We start from the raw sequence: 22,131 nt of genomic DNA, 5'->3' as shown, positions 1-22,131 counted from the left end.
ATTGAATAAATACTACAACCAACATCATATTTACATACATCCAAAATAAATATTATATTTAATAAATCATGCTTACTAAAGGGATATCTTCTTAAGCTTTGACTTTTTACCTTCTAATTAATAACTCATTTTTATACATGATATTTATTTCTCTCTATTCCTCTCCTTCCAGCCATCCGATTTCTATTTCTGAGAATTGAACTGCCTAGGATAACATTAAAGATGGAATGAATTTCTATGGAATTGCTATCGCAATGATTCAGTGCTAAGTTGTGAACTAGAGATTGATAAAAGGCATAAAAACGACATAATCAGTCTCTCTTATAATTGTCACGGAACTTCAACTAGTGACAAGTCCCTATTCTCATGATATATCTCAGTCATCCAGACATGTCAATTTTAGCTTTAAGTTTAAGAAATTTATATAGGAAAGCTCTTATTATTTAGCATTTCCTTAAATAGCTTGAACCTTAGTGTAAATTGAGCAAATATTTGTCTCACATTTCTAATATTAAAGCATCTTTTAATGTTGCTATTGTGATTGCAGAATAAATTTGCTCATGCATAGGATTATAGTTTTTTCACGCTATTAATCCATGTCGGATATCAGCTATTTAGTAAATTCGACTCTCTATGTCTTTATGTTTTGTTTCAGCTTTAAACACCGATGATTAGAATAGACTTTGATAAGGTATTTAAATTTAAAACATGATATGAATTGGTTCCTTTTTTTTTATCTCATTACCCCGCAGATTCAGGTTCTTCCAGCTATTGGCCAATCTAATTACCTAAAAGTCCTAGCACACAAATCTTTTATTACGTCATTTATTTAGATTTCATGAATATTGGTAAAACTTAAGCCAACTGAGGTACATGAATCGAGAGTTCTCCATCGATTCCCTTCATTATTTTACAGCCCGCATTTAAAATTTTCACTGTTAAACAAGTATGCTCACGTGCAACACACGTGCACTTTACTAGTATTGCAACGCACGTGCACTTTACTAGTATTTGGAAGGTCACAAGAGGAAAAGAGAAAATGAATTAGGCAAACTGGCCAAAAGAACTGACCTTTCCTCAGTCTCATCGCATTTTACCTCACATAACCTTCCCCTCCTCATACCCTTGCCAAGCTATTTTGAGAGAAGGGGTTAGGGAAGGTAGGAAATTTTACACTCCGCCTTCGCGATAGTCGTCAATCAAACATCTAGAACTTCAGCAGAAATAGATCTAATACCCCTAATAAGCAGATTGATCTGATCTAATCATCGACCGGTGGAAGAATAACTCCTATACACGCTTTATGGTCATATTGACTAGATATACATTTGAGATGCAGATATGATTTTCTTTGTTCCGTTACACATAAAGATAGGCGAGATGGGCCTTCCATATAAAGGCATACCCCGCTAAAACTGAGAAAACTCATGTTTGGGAAAACTCGAGTCAACTCTGGTCTAGTTTTTTTAGTTCATTTAGAACCTGAAACCACGCCACTTGATCGCCAAGCAGAGCCTGAGGTTACGCTCAACAGACCTACCAGTCAATGAACTAAGCGTCAGCTTCCTAGCCAACGCCAACTTAGATAAACACTGTTGCTATGCGCATAACTTAATTCTTTTTTTTGGGGTAAAAAGAGCTATTACTGTATAACAGCAACAAATACTACACACATAATTGGATGTGATACCATCACGCGTAAAATAATTATGCGAGCGAAGGTCTTCAGTCAGTCCAATCTTTATCATACAAACTAAGGTAGCACATGCAGTAGGAAAAGTTTGCACAGAACAAGAAAGTCTCAACAGTACCATACAAGTGAAAACCGTAGACCACAGCCATGCAACTAGTACATAGGTCCCTTGAACAGAAGCACATGCTTCTCTCCTTGCTAAGGCATCAGTTCTCTTTTGTGCTGCTCTTGATCCATTCTAGGTACTTCAGATTGCCACCAGTTATGGGCAACGAAATGACTTCAGGAACACTGCAAGAGAGAATGGCTGTCAAGTTACTAGCATTCAGAATATCAATAATGCACAGCTTCTAGAGGCATTTGCTGTTCGCAGTGAATAATTAACATGGGCATGCTGGCGTTCTCAAAATATGGAGAAGTTAATCCAATGAATAAATGCTATCATAATCAATTTACATTAGATAGTCACCCAAACAGCAAAACAAACAACAATTTCCTAAATTGTCATCTAAGAAAAGAACACGCTTTTGATAGAAATTTACAGTTATTTGCAAATGGGAAAAATAAATGAACCAACCAATTTGAGATTGCATGTACCTGGTCTACTCCGTATCAACCGAGCATAGAATAATCACAACATAGAAATTGTTATAGAAATTTACAGTTAATTTGCAAATGGGAAAAATAAATGAACCAACCAATTTGAGATTGCATGTAGCTGGTCCACTCCGTATCAACCGAGCATAGAATAATCGCAACATAGAAATTGTTACCTTTTGGCCAATTGTTGCTCATACACATGATACAGGAGTATAAATGGTCCATAGAATGAATCCAAATGGGGGAAAGGAGTGAAAACCAAATGGAGAAATGACTGAAATGATATATGCGAAATGAATGACAGCAATTACATATATAAACATATTGTTGTTAATGTAAATAGTAGTTATATTTGATTCATATGTGGCCTTCGATTTAGTATCATCACAACAAGTGCTATAAGGAATTCAATTTGCATGTTCCACTGTCACCATTGCTGACTCATTACAGGCACTACAACAGCCTTACTAATAGTACACGACTCGGAAAAGGCATTCATCCAGAACCTCACCCTCTTGTATTTTGGATGCTCATTATGCTAGGTAGAATTACTAAGAGCACTAACATGTGAATGAAAGTGCTGGCATACAAAACATGACGATGAATAATAGTATCATGGTGATTAAAACCCAAAATGGAGCTTACTCGTATTCATGGTTTCGTTTGACATGCTCTGTCAGGGCATCCAGAAGGGATTCTCTAGTTTTGATTATGAGCAGTTCTTCAGAATCTGTCTGTACCTGCACGTTAAAATAGCAATAAAAAGACAATAAAATCAGCTATATCTTTTCCCTCATGGAAAAACAACCAAAAAGATTCTTTTCCATGAGCCAGCACTAGCATGATGTATTATCGAGGCCTGATCATTTAGAACTTTTATCATTTGTGACATATGAAACACTATGATGTAAAAGAATAATATCGTAGAAGGACAACTCCATTGGGTGAATACAGAAATTAAGTTGTTATGAGGGAAAGTATAATTAATGAAATGGAGAGACCATGAACGCTTTTGGCCCAGGCATCAGATATTTACCTTGCCATCCCACCAATAAACAGATTCGACTCCTGCAAATATAGATTGAAATTTGATAGAATAAATCACAAAAGTTATTACTAATTGAGCAAATTCTGCACGTAACTCTGAAAATTTTTGCTAATTCAACAGTAACAATAGAGCATTAAGTATCAGAACAGAAAGTAGACTCTGAAGGAAAGTATATATTAGAAAAACATTGGTAATACTACAAAATGCAATCTAATTTTTAAGCTGAAGAATGTAAGAATGTGTATAAATAATACTCACCCAAACATCAGTACAATAACTAATAACTAATACACACACACACACACACACACACACACATATACACACGTGCATAGCTGCAACATCGTAAAAGCTCAAAAATAATTTGTGGCAGAACCAAATAATTAAAGCATACGCATATACCATAGTAACTTGATTAGTTTATAACCATACAAGATTCAGTCAGAAATCAGATTTCATCAGCATCAAAGAGAAAAAAATAAACGCATACCTGGCACACGGTTGACACACACAGCAAGCTTTTCTGTAATAATGCTTTCTGAAAGTTTCTTGCCTGCATTATCGAAGATATTAATAGTTGAAATTAAGAGAAATTTACATGAAGAAATTTATGAAATATGCACTACATATAAAAGGTTATGCTGAATTAAGTCCTAGCAAAACTTGCTACGATTATTTACACAAACACTACATTTATAGCCTTTTTTTCCGCATATCAATTACATTGCTCAATTTATCAAACCCCTCCCGCCGAATTTGAACATGAAATAAAACAAGTCTGGTAATTTCAAACTCAATGGAAATTCTCAAAGTTATGCTGAGCCTTTACCATAAATCTAGTACATGTCTTAATTTACCAAACCCATCCAACCTAAGTTTTACCGCAAATCGGATAACTCTAGGCATTTGAAAGTCAAGGGTTTGCCACCACGTCTTTCACTAATCCAACCACTTAAACTTTAAAAGAAGTGGTAGTTCATTTTATTTCCTTCAAATATTAAGGTCAGAAAACTCACCAAATTACCTTCATATATATGTTTGGTGGGTTAGTTAAGAAAGTAGTGATACAATGCTAAGATCTAGTTTACATACAAAGCATAATGCAATCAACTCATTTTCTTCACATGTTTCTAACCTTCCATCGTCCTTCTTCCTCATCTCTACTGATACCTCTTTCCGCATCTTCCCATCACTTCTATTTCCATCTTGTCCGTTGCCTCTTTATATCCTCCAACCATATATCATCTGACCATCCTTCTCATGCATGGAGCATCCTTCCTGTACCATCTTACACTTTGATGTCTTCCCTTCTTCCTTTATGAATCCTGTCAACAGTACACCTCCAATTTCCAATAGCGTTAATTTCATAAAACCCCCTAACTTTGATTACCTCACATAACCCCATAGAACTATGGGGTGTCTCACAAAACCACCATGGACTTTAGCTTATCTTACTTAACCCCCCCTCCCAACAATCTGTAACACCACTCAGCCTTTAATTTATAAATAACTAAAGTTTTCTTGAGAGAAAAAAACCTCATAACTTTAGCCGAAGGAGTACGTTGATATAAATGACTAAAATTTTCTTGAGAGAAAAAAACCTCATAAATGGAGCATCCTTTCTTTACCATCTTACACTTTGATGTCTTCCTTTCTTCCTTTATGAATCCTATCAACAGTACACCTCCAATTTCCAATAGCGTTAATTTCATAAAACCCCCTAACTTTGATTACCTCACATAACCCCTGAACTATGGGGTCTCACAAAACCCCATGAACGTTAGCTTATCTTACTTAACCCCCCTCCCAACAATCCGTAACACCCCCTAGCCTTTAATTTATAAATAACTAAAATTTTCTTGAGAGAAAAAAACCCTCATAACTTTAGCTGAAGGAGTACGTTGCTATAAATGACTGGCTATGTTACATGGTTCCGGGTACGGGTACTGGTACAAGTAGGGTTATGAGATACAACAAAATTATAAAAGGTAGGATACGAGGACACGACTAAATAAATATTTATACACACATATATCATATGTTGAAATTAATAATTTATGAGAACAAGAATGAAAATTAAATTTCCTATAACATTTTTATGTTTTTTTATTATGTGGATTATAAATTAGAAAAATACTATATTCTGGACTAGATATCCAAATGCCCCTTCAAAATCATAATCCAAAACCTGCCCTATGTCAAACAAGTTTGAAGAAGTGGATGTGAAATGCAAAATACATATCCAAAAGAATATATGACAAACGTTTTAAATTAAAACATGTATTGTATAATTGAGTACATGCCCGAATAAATGTATGCATATATGCAAGGAGCGTCCAAGAAGTTTGGGTACAAGTACAGGTATGTGTAAAGTACCCGGATAACAGAGATGACCGGTAATAAAGTTCGAGAAATTTTCACTCAAAGACATTTTAGTTATTTGCAAATTACAAGTACGGGGGTTAGGTGAGATTAGTTAAAGTTCGTGGGGGTTTTATGAGACACCCTATAGTTAGGGGGGTTTATGAGAGATACACAAGGTTCTTATGCGCAATACCCCCAAAATTCAAGGGCATTTTGTGAAATCAACCCTTTCCAATAATCTAATTTTGCCTTGTGTATCCTTTCACTTACACCTGCTCCATTCTTGCTCCCATCTCTTTATCATTCTTCCTCTCTGCCCCACTTACCTCAACCTCCCTCTTCCGCACACTCCTCACGTGGCAGACTTGCATATGCAAGCTTTTTTTTTTTGGGGGGGGGGGGGGGGGGGCACAACTGCACCCGCTAAGCTAATGGAAAAGTACATTCTAATGCCTTGTGAGTCTACAATCCCCCCCCACAATTTAAAAATATTTCCACCTCGTTTGAACTTTAGCATAATTAAATTGGAAATTTAGCCCATTTGTCAATAATGTCGTTTAGTAATATTTATATTGTAATTTTTAAGTAAATACATACTTGACATTCCCCCCTAAGAAAGTTTTTCCGAATCCACCACTGCTCTTGCACCATGTTCTTCTCCTTCTATTTCTCTCTTTTCCCTTCTCCTACCTTCCACAACCTTTCATGCCTACGATGGCAGATTCTCTCAATGGTGGGCTTGTAAAAATGGAAACTATGTCCTAAACTACTACTACCATTATTATATAGCCGACTGATATTGCCCATGGACGGGTGTCATTCACCACAAAAGTAACTGCCATAGCCTCAGGTAGCCTTGCAAGGTCCAAATGATGGGCTTTCCTTCCACTTAAGTTCGAGGAAGATTATAACAATCTAAGAAAGTACTTGTGGCTTTACATGAATGAAATGATGTCTTGAACTTACAAGGAGAAAGTTCTTTAGACATTAAGTATTTTTTAGTACTCTTCTTTATTAATCCTCTTTGATGCCTTTAACTTATGTGAAGCAAATTCTTTTTAAGTATGCTTTTACTCTTTATTAATAGTCTACTTCATTAATTGTCTAACCTCGATTCTTGATGGTTCTTCTTTATGCACGTAGGTGATGAGCAGAGCTCAACGTGCTCACTTACTTCCCTTGGGGGGAAAAGGAATAACATTTGGGGGATATAATAATATTAGCAAGAGTAATTCATTTTGGACCCAAGCTATGGGACCGAATTTTGGGACAGTTGACATGGCTAGAGTTTTCTAAATATATTAAACTTCTTCTAGTTCCAATGTAATTAAAGGAACAAAGCTATTAAGGGTAGTTTTGGAATCCCACAATCTAGTTCCTTGAGTCCTTAGCAGTTCCAAGAATCTTTAGGCCATTTTTTTTCTTCTACCTTCCCCAACTAGGGGTGCTAAACCGTATCCATATCCAAGGAAATATCTTTAACCGTATCTGTTAAGATACGGATATGGTTACTCAAATTTATAACCAATAGGATATGGTTACGAATATGATTTTGTAGTGAAATATTTGTATCCGTATCCAAAACATCCGAATACATATTAGTTATACTCTTACGATAGTTTCGATTCTTAAATTATGGATTTGTGATTAATTTTGAAGATCAAGATGTCTAATCTTAGCTTTTCAGTTATAATGAACATATTAACGACTTTTTTGTATCATATGAACTATGTTTTTCTAAATACTATCTAGTTTTCTCATATCCGTTTTGTATCCACATGCATATCCGTTTATATATCCGTATCTATATCCGTAACCATATCCGATTTTAGCGGATATGGATATGAATTTTTCCTACCGAGGTATATCCGTATCCGTATCCAAGATGAGTAAGCGGATATGGATATGGTAAGCATCATAGCCGTATCCAGACCGAATGCATCCCTATCCCCAACTCATCATCATCATCTTCTTTTTTCTATGATATAAGAAAACAAAATAAAACTTGATTTATTTTTCAATAGGATTCTAGTCAGCAGAGATAAATTGAAATTGACACATACAAGCCAAAATTGATTTTTTTTAACTAATGTAAAATGGTAATGGGTTTAGCATAAATCACCCACCTTCGTCAACTACCTCCCAGAGAGAAAATTCATCAAATAACTTATTTACCTTGCCGGTAGACTGATGTATCATCCAATTTTTCTAAAGAGCAACATTTTTTGGTTAATAATTTGTCAATCGAAAACTACATATGGATGTTAAAAATATTCAGGACGTAACTGAAAATCTCCGACCCACTTAGCTAAAATCTCTGACCCACTTAGCTAAAATCTCTGACCCACTTAGCTAAAATCAAGTTCTTGACAATTAAAAAAAAAACAATTTCCAACTTGTTTTACCTAAAGCTACGACTTCCTCAACCTTCTTTATGGAATTCCAACGGGTTATATGTAAAACAAGTCGAGATCCTGATCCTTGCACTTATGGACACAACAATCTTCTAAATCCTAATTGGATAATTAAGAACAAAACTTTCCATCAGAATACTACTTAATTTTTGCATCCATAGACTCGTTTTATAGCTTTTATTTTCTGATGGGTTAACTAGGACAGATGCTAGCTAGGGGAAGAAGGGAAACCGATGAGGGTTTGACATGGAAGAAAGACATGGTATAAAAAAATGAAGTGTTATGCCAACAATACCCTTAGTGTGTTATTAAAGGGCTTTGCCAACAACTAGCTGTCATCCATGCCACATCAGCTGTCCCAGGGTTCTATCCCATTTTCAGGTCCTGGTAGCAGCACTCTATTAGCAGACAAGTGATTCTCAACAACATAAAATAGTTAATCCCCGATATGAGTAAGCTGGAAGTGCTCCCTCATATTATCAGTGAGTTTTACAGCAGCAAAAAGTTGAGCACTAAAATCAAGCTGTATTGCAAATGAGGCCTAGCTCAATGCTAAAAGCCTAAAACTAGAGGTTGGTATCTTGGAGGTCTCAGCCTCAAGGACAACTTAGGCCTTTCTTGAAAAAGTAAACAATATCATTGGAGCATTAATCTTCAATATAACACTGGCACCACATATACAGCACAGAAAGTAATCAAGCATTGTGTTCTATGTTAATTTGTGGCATTTCCAGTTCTTTTACCTTTCCTCCACGGTCTTCACTCCATTTATCCTTGTTATTTCTTGTGATGAGAATAATAAAATTCTTGAGATTGACACATGCCATATTTGCATTGTTGCAAGAGAACTTTTCAAAAGATTCAGCTTCATATGACCTTTATGAACTTCTCATATGACTCACCCCATAGGCCAATTATACTTGAATGCATTAATTTGATCCGCAAATTTACTTTGATTCAAGAAAATGAAGTTTTACATAAGCCCCCTTCAAACTATTCTCTTTCATTTCCGCCGTAAATCACACCTTCAATCTAAAATTTAAAGATTTCCCTATAGAAACTATCATTAATAGTCACAACATGGGTTCGCACAACTAAATCCAGTAGAAACAAAGAAACAATCTTTTGCTTGTTATCAGATCAAACGTCCAACTTATAGCAATTAACAAGTACCTGCTTCCTTATTGGGAACAGTAACATATACCACGATAGAAGGCACAGTAGCAGTTGAACCCTCCATTGCTGATGAAGAATGAACTGCCCTAACGGGCGATTGATGCCCAAACTTTGACCTACAGAATCGCAACCTAAGTTTCCGATCAAAACAAAAAGAAGTCAAGCTATAATTAGTTTCAGTTCGCTACCTCAAAAACGGAACTTTGGCGAGGGCGGTGATGGCGCCGATGAAGCAGAGGGCTCCGACGATCGGAGCGCGGCGGAGGATGACCGGAGATTGGCGGTGAGAGAGGCGGAGGTGAGGAATCTTAGGGAGAGGGGTTTCGAGAGACATCCAAATTTTATGCTTCGCTTGGATATTTGGAGAATAACTAGCTCCATAGAAGGAGAGAGGTGTCACTTCTCCGAGAAGTGTAATTAAAGGACATGGGCTGTTAATGGGTTACCTTTAAATTCGACGGGCTTGGATTGGGCTGAAATTTAATGAGCTTTTTGACATTGAGGCTACATTTCTCTTTATTATTCGTGAAGGCAAGTTAGTGCCTCATTACGGTCCGCAATTATCTAACTGTAATGGCCAGAACTCTATGGTTTGGAATGGTATTATTTTCAACAAAGAAGCTTTCCTACATCTTATATCATGGTACCTAGGATTTGGTACAAATATCAGATTCTAGGAGGACAAATGGATTGGCAATAATACTTTATCAAGTCTATATCCATCTATATACAGTCTTGCCTTATCCACTAATGTATCTATTCGTAGTCAAGGAAACTTCCACAATAGTATATGGCACTGGCATCCTCTTTTAAAGAGAAGCATTTCTCCAGCTTCCAACTCAGCCAAACTTGATCTTATAAATCTTCTTGGTTTGTATAGAGTGAAAAATGAAGTCGATGTTCCTCAATGGTCACTTTCATCAAGTGGCTCCTTTACAGTTAAATCATTCTATGATTTTTTTTTTAAATTCCAGAGGTGTTATGTTTGCATTCTATAAAGTAGTATGGAATCCTATCTTACCAAGCAAAGTTCAGCTCTTCACATGGCTTCTATCTCTGAATCGTCTAAACACAAAGGATAATCTCATTAAGAAAGGTTGGCAAGGTGAACCTTCTTGTATTTTATGTGGTATGCAACCGGAAACTAGCAATTATATCTTCTTTTCATGTAACACAGCTAAAAAAGTATGGAAACACTTCAGTGATTATTATCTACCATTCGTTTGGCCTACATCTCTTGATGGACTGTTGTCATCTGTTGATTCTCTTCATAATAAGGATGTATTGTTATGGCGAACTATCTTTTCGGCAGTTTGTTGGTTTATATGGAGCACAAGAAACAAGTTTATTTTTGAGCAAGTAACTTTCTCTGCTCATTCTATCATGAACTCAACTATTGTTGTTTTATATGAATGGGCAGGATCTGGAAGAAAGAAGGATGCTCTTAAGTTAGCAGGAGCTTTAGAAGAAAAACCGATCACAAGGAGCAGTGGTTAACAACATAAGTTAGTTTTGGGTGCAATGTGTTCATAACACTTTTGTAGTCTGTTTTTTTTTGTTTTTATAATTGGTTTATAGAAAATTTAATTCCTTATACTATATGTATGACCGGCTTTGGTTCTCCTTTATATCTATGTCAATGGTGAATGACGTCAAGAACCTCTTTTCACCTTCATGGATGTTTAGGAGAAGAAGGTTATACATCTCTAGTTCGGGAAATTAATTTTTTCTATCTACTAATTTCTTTAAATAGATGCAGTTCGTATCCTTTTTTTGTAAAGATATTTGTTTTTATTAATGAACAGGGTATACCCCTTGTTTTTTTCGTCAAAATTTTTTTTTCTTGTGCTACACACCATTCTCTTATGGGTGTGGTGTAGTGCTCGCGGAGCACCTAAAAATTTCTTGTGAAATAGTCATATTAGTCCCAAAACAACTGCAGAATAACATGCTAGCATTTACCGCTGTGATGGGCTTCAACAAACTAATTAATTTTAGAAGAGCTCATGAATGTTTTGCGAAGAAGTAGGATCATGAAATTTAAAAAAGATTGGTTTAGTTACCATTATCCAATTTGAAAGGGATATTGAGATCTTTTTTATTTTGCATGCGGATATGTTTAGCATTTGAGTAAATCTAACTGAACTCCCAGCAAGTTTGGGCGCCTGACTCTTAACCCCAATTTTTTTCTTATACTTTCACTAAATCCTAATAATTTTGGGAATTTCAAAAAACTCCAGCACAATTTGTTTTATTAAAATCCCATGATAATGTCAGCTCATTTTTTGATTACTAAATCCTAATAATTCTAGGATTTTCAGAAAACTCCAACACATTTTTTAAAATAAAAACCCCATGATAATGTCAGCTCATTTTTTAGTTCTTAAATAAAGAATATAAAAAATCATCATAAAATAGTCATGAAGGGTTAAGTAAAAAAAATAAAATATTAGGCACTATGTAATCCAAAGTTTACTGGGGCGCTCAATAAGAGTTTCGCATTTCTTAGAGGTTAAGGGGCTGTTTGGATGCATTTTTTCATCAAGTAAAGTGGTGTAAAGTGTAAAGTTGTGGGTCTGATTGACAACTTTATAAAATTTCACTTGTTTGTTTGCACATTAAACCACATAGTAAACTGTCGATTTGTCAGACCAAATACTGACGTGTCACGGTAAAACCAAATTCACTTTAAAATCACCCAAATGGGTGAGAAAGCTGATTTTTTGTCAGAAATAATTAAAGGCAAAAAACAAAAGAAGAAAAAAGAAATAATCTCCTAGAAAGCTTATGGTTACCTGTCTCTTTCTTCTTCTTCTTCTTTATTCCTCTCGTCCAAATGCGTATTGTTCTGATGTCCAAAAAAAAAAAGATGACCTCCTTCTCCTTTTATTATCCTCTTATACCCATTGAAACCTCCAATGGAGTTAGGCAGTGAAAGGAAAACTTAAGCCCGAATCTCCTCTTCATCTCTCACTTCGTCTCGACACTCGGCAGAAATGAGAAACAAAAATTGGGATTTTGAAGGATTATTGTCAAAGCTCGTAAGCATCATGAATCAAACCTCTCTCACTTGCTTATTTTTGATTTTACCTTGTTTCCTTCACCGATATTTTTAGTTGGGAATTGGTTGGTCAAATCCTTGATAACAATTCCTAAGTTGAATCATTTGGTGCAATAGGGTTTTTACCTTGTCTAAGTTGAGAATTGGAAGAGATGTTGATGGTCGTGGTGGTGGTGATGATAAAGAAGATGGATGGAGAGTCTAACTGAATTTTTACTAAATATAACTTGGGAAGCTGATCAAGCTTCGCTCAATTTGAGATAAATATGTAAGTTTTAGTTTGGTAGAGTTAAATTTTTATCCTCTACATTGATCTCACATTAAGGATTAGCTTATCATAACTTTTGTGAACCCACCCCAAGGTTTAGGATCGCTTTATTAAAATTTATCCTAAATATGTCAAATATGTAAATTAAATAAAATATAAATAAGGAAAAAAGTTATTTTCTACATTGTTTCCTTAGGATTAAAACTATTTTAACATGTAAAATAAATATTTTAATTACTATATGATCCATTTAGAGAGATAATCTTACCTATGGTAGTATGATCCATTTGAGTGAGGTCCACATAACTATTACTTTATATAGTTTCATTACACACACCAAACAACAATTTTATTTTCATTTCATGATTCCAATCAATTCCAAACCAAACAAAGAAAAAAGTAAAAATGAGAATGATGAGGTGGACAACAACTTTCTAATTTGCGTCATAAATACATAAGTTTACAAACAACAACCAAACAAGCCCTAAGTGCAAAACATCCTATCTCCTTAGTAGGATTATGATACCCGTGTTCGATACACTGTCAAATATCAAAGTTAGTTGATAATCACATTTTTATTATATTTTATACTCTCATTATCTATTTAATTTATATAAATATGTCACTAATAAATGTGTTTTATCTTAATTGCAATTTAATGAATAAAAACCCAAGAAAAACTCAATATATTATCTCTCAAAAAGCCCAAGAGTCCAAGTCCATACACACAAGAGAAGATCGGCTAAAGAACGAAATGACTGGCTATCGATACCTGTATCGATGGCGGTATTGATACCCGTATCGATAGCAGTATCGATACTAAGTTTACTGTTACAGATCAAAGGCTAAAATTGATTAACTTAGGGATCAAGTTTAATCCAAGAGTTTTGATATTTGTTGTAATACTCTATAAATAGGGGTAAAGAGTGAGGGGTTGAGGTGTGAAATTTTTTTGTAAAAACTCCACTTGGAGAGGAGGGTTACTCTTAATTGAGAAGATCTTGCAAATTTATAACTTTTTGTTACAATTAATATTTTTTTCACATCTTCATATTTTTATTTTCTTCTCTTTGTTTGATGATGAAGATGTAGATGAAGATGAAAATAAAGATCAAGTTGAATGTTTGCTTTCAAGAGGCTAAAACCCTCTTGTAATGTAAAATTTTCCTTTTATTTTTATTTTCTTATTTCTATTGTAGTAATTTATTTTCTTCTTGCTTTAGTAGTTTAGATTTACATTAATGCCTTGTAGAATAGATATATATTCTTGTCTTTATTTTTTCATTACTGTCTTGCACTTTTAGTTTGTAGAATAGATTTATTTTCTCTCATAATCTAGATTTTCGTTATGTTCTTTTCTTTTACAACTTAGTTAGATTTATTTTTATGTTCATAGTGTAAATTTATTTGTTCTCATTTCTCTTCTTTGTAATCAGTTTTTATCTTCACTCTTTTCTTTTATTCTACTCTAGTATAGATTTCATTTCTTGTTTTTATTTCCTAAGATGTGGAATTAATTCTTGTAGAAATTCTAGAATTGTATGAAACTAGCCTAATTTTTTTTATAGTTTGTGAATTATTCTTTTGTGCTTAAAATGATCATGTGTAGAATAATTAACTTGATAACTAATTGGTAGAAGAAAATTTTGATAATCTATGCTTATCTTGAGTGGTTTGATAGGTTATGCTTATAAATTCTAGAATTACTATGTAGTTGTTGTGCTTTTCATGAATGTTAATTTTGCTTAGATGATAATTTGATAGGTTATGCTTTCCTTAAGTGGTTTGATTGTCTATGCTTAATAAATCTAAAGTAAAATGTAATACAAAGAGAATGGTTCATAGTTTATAATTCAAATTAGCTAGTAGATTCAATTCTAGATTCCTCATATCTTTAATTGAATTATCCATCTTTACTTTTTTGAATTTTCTCTTTGTTCTTGATTTTTATTATTTACTTTCCTCTTTATTTTCTTTGATTTCCTTCTCTCCTCTCAACCTCAATTTGTTTCTATTTGCATATATTCACGGCCACTCCTCATATCTCTCCATAATCACACACTTTCAACACTCCTAATTTGTCACACACACAACATAAGAATCAATTTTAGATTAATATCCACAACACCTTCATTGTGGGATCGATAACTTTTTATACTATGACTTAATAGTTATGCACTTACAACTTTTGGCTATCATTTATACCCTATTAAGTTTTTGGCATCGTTGCTGGGGAATGGACTAAATGATGCTTATAAGTAGGATTTTATTTATTTTGGTTCTTTAACTTATATGTTTCTTGTGAAGGAACCACTTGGAGATTGAAGATCATAGATTGGAGATCGATGATTTGAAGATTTGCTTGTGGTAACTCTTCTTTCTAGTATTTTTAATTCCACTCTTTTAGTTAGTTTCTCACAATTAGAGACAATTAAGATCTAAAAAGAAAAAATAATATTTTATTTTTTCAACCATAATAAAATTCACCCTCTACTTGGATATTTACTAACAAGATAATAAATTCAAACAAGTGCTCTATTTCTCACATTTGTTTGATTGTTAACCCTAATTAAGATTGCTCGGGAAGGTCTGAACAAGCCAGGGGTTTCATATGTGCCTGGATGCATGCCTCTAATCTTTGTAAGTTGTATTAATTTTTTTATTGATATGGTTAACCTGTGTTTGTGAACGTTTGCTTGTATTCTGTGAACTAAAGTTAAAGGTAATTAAGGTTAATTGGTTCATATTAACTATATTGACGTTAGTGTTAATGTTTGTGAGGTTTGTGTTATAGTTTAGTTCTGTTAACTATATTCATGTTAAAAAGATTAGTAGTGTATATTAACTGATTAATTGGAACAAATTGTTTGCAGCTATGGTACTACGAAATAGTAGTGATTAAAAAATATGTCCTGAACAATAGATTCAAGCCACCACTCACTAACCGGGTGATGATTGGAGAGAAGTCTGGATCTCTCCGAAAGGACACAATTGTTGCAAAAGCTAGAAAAGCTAGCATTGCTTTAGTTTAGAAACCGATAGTTGAATTTGGCTCATGGGTTGAAAAGTATCCACTCAGAAGGCCAAATATGAGGGAAGATGATTCAATGAGGATTAGAAGAAAAGAGTTTCCATCCATCTAGTAAAGAAGCATAAGATACCACCTTCTTCGAAAAAAATTATAAAAGAAAAGAAGGAAGAAAAGATGGACAAAAAGAAGAGATCATTAATAGGTTTGATAAGATCTAAATCAGTGTATATCAAGTTTCTCATTTTATGTATCAAGCATAACAGATGAACTATTAACTTTGATGAGAGAATGTTAATGTTACTGGATTGCATGTTAATATTTACTGCATATATGTGAACTATATCCAATATCTGTTTGTATTTAAGTATATATGTTAACGGTAGGCATTTACCTATTAATCTTTATAAGTAACTATTAATTGTTTTCAACTTTTTTAATAAATTACAGATTATTTCAAATGTTATTGATGGTGCTTTTCAAAGGGAAGATGAGATTAAGGAGGAGGAGCTCAAATTTTGAAGAAATACTACTAAACTAAATCAAAGAATATGTCATGCACTGAGGCACTCAAAGAAATTGTATTGCCAGACTTTTATGAACGAGATCCGAAGGCTTAATGAAAACGTTAAAGGATTCAAGGAATCTGGTGACTTAATAGATCATGAAGTATTAAAGGAAAATGTAAAGAAGGTAGCATAGCAAAAGAAAGGAAAGCCAACCATGAATGAAGCTGACTGGCATGCTGACGATAGAGATTTCTTTGATAATGAGTTTGTGCCTGATTATGAAGAGGGTAACCTTCAGGAGCATTTCAGTGGAAATGAAGAAGTGAGAGACAAAGTAAATAAGAAAGAAGAGGAATAGAAGTTGAATGAGAAAATTGTAAATAAAAAAGAAGAGGGCGAGCAGTTGAATGAGAAAAGAGCTGATGTTGAGGAGAATACACAATTTTAGACTGGGGATGTGCATACACAGTAGGGGGAAGGTGAGGTTGAGGACATCCCACTCTAGAAATTTATGAAGAGGACGAAGAAGCCGGTGAGCAAAAGGTATGTGGGTCATAGGAGTAAAGCTCTAAGCACAAGAGCTACCAAGAAATCAGTGTAACTTAACAAGTAAACTACGAAAGTTAATATGTTATCAGTGTAACTTAACAAGTGAACTGCGAAAGTTAACATATTATCAGTGTAACTTAACAAGCGAACTGCGGAAGTTAACATATTATCAGTGTAACTTAACAAGCAAAGTGCGGAAGTTAACATGTTCCTGATGATATTTACCAAATAAATTGCAAAATTGCACATGTTATCAATGTGTTTTAACAAGAAAACCATGAAACTTAACATGTTATGGGTGTAGCTTAACATGATCAACAATAGATGTAATATATTATCTGTGTAAGTTAATAAGCATTAAGCAACATTCACATATTAATTGTTAGGCTTAACATGTGACTATCGTAATTAAAAGACATTTAAAAAACATTATAACAATAAAGCTCAAAATTTTACCATCGTAGTTGATCATACAAGTCATATATATCCCCGTACAACTTCTCTTTTGCTCTCTTTACCATCATATCTTACTATAATCAATTCTAAGGCTGTAGTTTGTGAGGAACTCCTTTTGCATATCAACAGGACAGATTTCTGGACGGACCTTTAGGAGTGGTTGTAACTGTGTTGTAATGATATTACGGGATGCCCTTGAATGACCTGTATTTTTCCCGTGTTGTCCACAAGTGTGTTCATTCACAAGCTTCTTGATCGAAAGTCTCTTTTCATTCTTAACAGGAGAAGTAAACAACATCCATGTGCACTCGTAAGTTTCTTTACATCGGCAATAAACACGGATATGTTTTGATTCGTTCTTTTTAAATTCATAATCAAACATTTTGGCCATAGAATAGTATGTCAAAGCCAAACTTAATTCATCATAACTTTTAAATTCTTGACCCTCTTCAGTTAATGTAGTGTGCCACCAAGCATGAATCATTACTGTGTTGTTAATAATGTCATCAGATCGTATTATATTTCTATCGCTAGGATTATCATTGGGAATTCTTCTTGAACTATGACTTACGGCAGAAGTGCTATTAATAAACTTTAGCTTCAATATAGTCATAATACTGCACAAATATAAATATTTTTTTCTTAAAATAACGATCAGGGCTAGTAGTTAAGTTTTGCATCTTTAAAAGTAACACATATACCGTAAAGCTTAACAACCGTGACAAACAGTTAACGTATATGAATCATATATAACATTTAACCTAAAACAGTTCGCTATACTAGTCATTTCTCCACATTTTAATCACACAATTCATAACTTTCTCAAAATTTTACGAATACCTTACATTTCAGGAGGTTCCTTCAGAGTGTTCTAACATTTGGAAACATCTACAACTATAGTAGCTCAGATATGGATCTTGAGACACCCTATACTAAGGTTGTGTTCCATCATACACTTTATATCATCCTCATTCTCAATCTCAAAACTAAGATGTGTCATATGGAACCTTCAACCTCTCAGCCACGTCAAACTTAAATTCAAAAAAAGAGGTTGAACACATTACCCTTGAGAACACTGCTTTCTTACCCAAGGACGCCATGCAAATCAGAGGTTTATACACCATAAATAAAGAGGATTTAAGAGGAGTAATGAAAGGAACGTTAGGGCAGGAGGGAGGTTGAAGATCATAAACCCTAAGTTCATAAATGTGCCCTTTCCACCATAAATGAACTCTATTCACACAAAAATGGGTTAAGAGGAGATATAATGTGTAGGGTCATCTTGCTTATATATACTAAGTGTAGGATCGTGACCCTAAAGAATAAAGTGCGTTCTTATAAAAATATGCGGAAACTTTATACTTAAACACTAGAGGGCGAGTTTACAAAGTAGATTATAAATTACAAAGAAATGACAATCTCAAAAAGTGAAAATCACAAACACAAGCATGTATACTGGTTCGACCTCCTCGGTGTACATCCAATCCCTAAGCAAATCTCGCTTGAGAGTTCCACTATGATTTTAAAACTTTATAAAATCAAAAGCAAACCTGACCAATTTGCAAGACCATGCAAATTGCAAACCCAATTGACAACATCATGCTAATTGTAAACCTGCCTTTAGACCAAGAGATCAACCCCTCTCACAAAACGAGAGAATCTTCCTTTGAAGCAATGTTCAATTCCAATTCTATAAGCCTTGATGTGGATGTGAACATGTAACAGTGGCTTATGAATTTTTTTAACTCTTTGAATATTGCCTAAACAATCTCTAAGAATGAATGGAACAAAGGCAATATCAGAAACTCTCTTATCTGGAAAAACAGATTCAAAAACTGAAAGTTTATAGAGTTAATTTGCACAATATGTGAATCTTATAAGTGCAAATCTTGGTTGTTGTTTTCTGACATGTTACCCTATTTATAGCCTCTGAAATGACAAGTTTTCAAACCTAAGAAACTTTCAAAAACGGCTATAAACAGTCACTTATTCAAATGTCAAACAGTCAGAAAAACTATCTGAGTAGTCGACTACAAGTCTTATTAGTCGACTACTCTAAGTTCAAACAGACTCTATGTAATCATATAATTCCTTAGTAGTCGACTACTATACTTATTAGTCGACTACACTGTAATCGATAGAAAATCTGAAATTCAAATTCAATGCTGATTAGTCGACTATATATCCTAGTAGTCGACTAGTCTGAAATGACACAAAAACTGATATTCTGTCTTTGTCTTTAGTAGTCGACTATTAATGCTATTAGTCGACTACTAAGGGGTAGATATGAGATATATGATATGTTTTAAGTCTCACTCAGTATCTATTAAATTTAATGATTAACATAGGAGATTTCTATATTTAACCAACACATTAAGCATGTGTTAGTGTGTTCTAATACTATGTGTGTACATGTGTATGAGTGATCAAGGATTGTACACATTTCTAAGCAAAGAAAATATAAAATTACATTTTGACAATAAAGTATATCTTCTTCTTTGCTTCATTTTGTCTTGAACTCATCTTATGTCTTGATATCTCTTTGAATATCATTGTTGATTTAGCTCTGACACTGCAAAATAAATGTTAGCACAAAATACAAACAACATATAATATTTGTTGTCATCAAAATAAACTAATCTTGGAGTCAAGATTCCTCACATAATGGAGGGAAAACCCCAAACTCCCCCCCCCAAAACCACCATCAAGTCACCTTAATTGTGTCCGGGAGCAACCTCAAGCTTCGGATCTAGATTCGAGGCTGGGGGAGAGAGTGAGGGGTATTTTTGGGCCTGTGGGTAAAAATACGGGTACGAGAAGCTTTCTTAGGGCTCGGTCATATTTTTTCTAATTTTTAAGGGCTTTAGCATATGTGCCAAACTACCTGGGGTTGGACCACTTGGGTGCACACGTTTTGGGGCCTTGAAGCAAATTTTCCTATTTATAATGTATCACATATCAAAACTTGTGTACCGAAGCACGCTCGCTTTCTCGAATCTAAATTTTCTGAGTGGCGAATTGTGTACCTAAATTCGTACCACAATGGCACAACTCGTTAAATACCCCATAACACACCTATGATTTGTGCTACTAACTACAATAGAAAGAAAGCAATTATCTTTTGTTGGATATCATGTCCCCAAGATATAGTTTTGATGATAACAATTTATATTCTATGTGTATTAATATGCACTAACATATCAATGCAGGTAACAACATTAAATATGCTCAAGATATGTGAACAAAGTGCATGATGAGTTCAAGGCCACAAGAAGCAAAGAAGAATATGTGATCAAATAGTAAAGTTGTGTTTTTACATTTTCTGTACTTAGATTTTTGTACAAGCCTTGATCACTCACAACACATATACACACATAGTATTTAGATTATTTGTACAAGCCTTGATCATTCACAACACATATACACACATAGTATTTAAAACACACTAACATATGCTTAGTGTGTGGTTAACTATAGAAATCCTCTAAGTTAACCATTAGAGTTTATAAAAAAAGGATGAGTCTCAAAATACATCATATATCTCATATTTACCTCTTAGTAGTCGATTAAAACACTTAGTAGTCGACTAATCAAGCTTTGGTCAAAATATCAGAATCTGTGATTTTACAGTGTAGCCGACTACTAGGCATTATAGTCGACTACTCAATGTTAGTCTAGAATTTTAGAAACTACACATATACAGTGTAGTCGACTACTCCTCTTAGTAGTCGACTACTAAGTAGTTTTCTGACTTCACAAAGTCAGTTTAGACTCAGTGTAGTCGACTAATCCTCCTTATAGTCGACTACAGATACAGTTTTCTAGTTTTTTAGAATTTGAATAAATAACTGTTTTATAGCCGTTTTTGGACGCTAATTGGGTTTCAAAACATGTCATTTCAGAGGCTATAAACAAGTTTAAACATCAGAAAACAAGAACATTGATTCATATCCATAAGATTCAACTTTTGTAAAAATTCAAGTGTTCTTCATTCAAAATTTTAGTCTAACTATTGAGTAAAGAAAAGTTCTGAAAGTTTCTTTGTTTCCATCATTTTAAAAGATTATTTAGGCATAAATCAAAGAGTGAAAAAGTTCCCAAACCACTGCTGCACATCACCAACACTTCAAGGCTTATAGGAATTTGTGTTCTTTCTACAAAGAAGGTTTCTTCGGGTGTGAGAGAAGATCTCTTGATTAGAGATTGTTGCAATTTGCAGGGACTTACAAATTGGTCAGATTCTACATCATTTTCTATAAGATTCAACCTTGAAATCTAAAAGGGCTAAATTATCATATTGGTATATTTAGTTACTACATTTATCAACAAGGTATATTTTATTGCTTCGATAACAACTATGTATAAATAATAGTTCTTTTATATATATACCCTTGAAATCTCCCATATTTACACTATTCCTCTAAAATCCTAATATTTGCAAAATAAAAATAAAAATAATAACAGAATCAACTATCTCCCTTTGGGGCAACAAAATAAACATGGTTGGTAAATATAGGCACCGAATCAGGGGCGATAGTCAAAATCTGGAACCGACCGGATACAGTTTCGGTTTCAAATATGATTTTACCTTTTTACTCAACTATGGTTCCAGATATGATAATCAGGTTTAACTAGCGGATACGGTTCGGATATCTAGATGTTCATTTTAAGAAAAAGAATATGACAATAATATAATGCACTTGCCAAGATTCAAACCTTGGCCACTTAATTAATTATAAGACAATTAACCCAACCGTTGGATTACAAACAAACCTGTTATATATCTGATTCGCATATTTCTTAACATAGTTTGTGTTTTTCCCACTATCCTCCACAGTGCCACTAAACTCCTCGTGCTATAAGCTAAATGAGACTATTATAGTATAGGCACTTGTTCAAGGTTTAGATTAGATAAGTAATTCCATCCGTATGTACTATCTTAATCTATGTGATTGTTTATTTTTT

At 34.0% G+C, this 22,131-nt stretch overlaps 1 protein-coding gene and 1 long non-coding RNA gene across 4 annotated transcripts; one reads left to right on the top strand and one right to left on the bottom strand.

The window, feature by feature from the left end:
- LOC109834002 (protein CutA 1, chloroplastic) lies at window positions 1,675–9,686 on the bottom strand. The gene is made up of 6 exons (XM_020401890.1): window positions 9,484–9,686; window positions 9,293–9,411; window positions 3,832–3,894; window positions 3,330–3,361; window positions 2,939–3,033; window positions 1,675–1,984 (listed from the first exon to the last, which is right to left on the bottom strand). Exons 1-6 carry the CDS (start codon window positions 9,627–9,629, stop codon window positions 1,900–1,902), a joined length of 540 nt encoding a protein of 179 aa, XP_020257479.1. The 5' UTR covers window positions 9,630–9,686; the 3' UTR covers window positions 1,675–1,899.
- Window positions 12,147–21,438, top strand: LOC109834001. Of its 3 annotated transcripts, none has more exons than XR_002245419.1 (4): window positions 12,147–12,336; window positions 14,932–14,991; window positions 15,199–15,264; window positions 20,376–21,438. It is a non-coding gene; the product is annotated as an uncharacterized LOC109834001 (long non-coding RNA). The 3 variants fall into 3 exon arrangements; XR_002245420.1 differs by lacking the exon at window positions 15,199–15,264 and adding an exon at window positions 12,474–12,624; XR_002245418.1 differs by lacking the exon at window positions 15,199–15,264.

The sequence above is a fragment of the Asparagus officinalis genome, chromosome 3 (genome assembly GCF_001876935.1).
Source record: "Asparagus officinalis chromosome 3, Aspof.V1, whole genome shotgun sequence".
Classification (NCBI taxonomy): Eukaryota; Viridiplantae; Streptophyta; class Magnoliopsida; order Asparagales; family Asparagaceae; genus Asparagus; species Asparagus officinalis.
Note: the sequence above shows the minus strand (reverse complement) of the source record. Positions and strands in the feature narration are given on the sequence as shown.

Bases quoted from the DNA above. Each gene is read 5' to 3' on its own strand.
- LOC109834002 (XM_020401890.1), bottom strand. From the start codon at position 9,629: ATGTCTCTCGAAACCCCTCTCCCTAAGATTCCTCACCTCCGCCTCTCT. The intron at 9,412-9,483 runs GTAGCGAACTGA...GCGATTCTGTAG, and splicing joins GCCAAAGTTCCGTTTTTGAG to GTCAAAGTTTGGGCATCAAT. The intron at 3,034-3,329 runs GTAAATATCTGA...TTTAACGTGCAG, and splicing joins TTTATTGGTGGGATGGCAAG to GTACAGACAGATTCTGAAGA.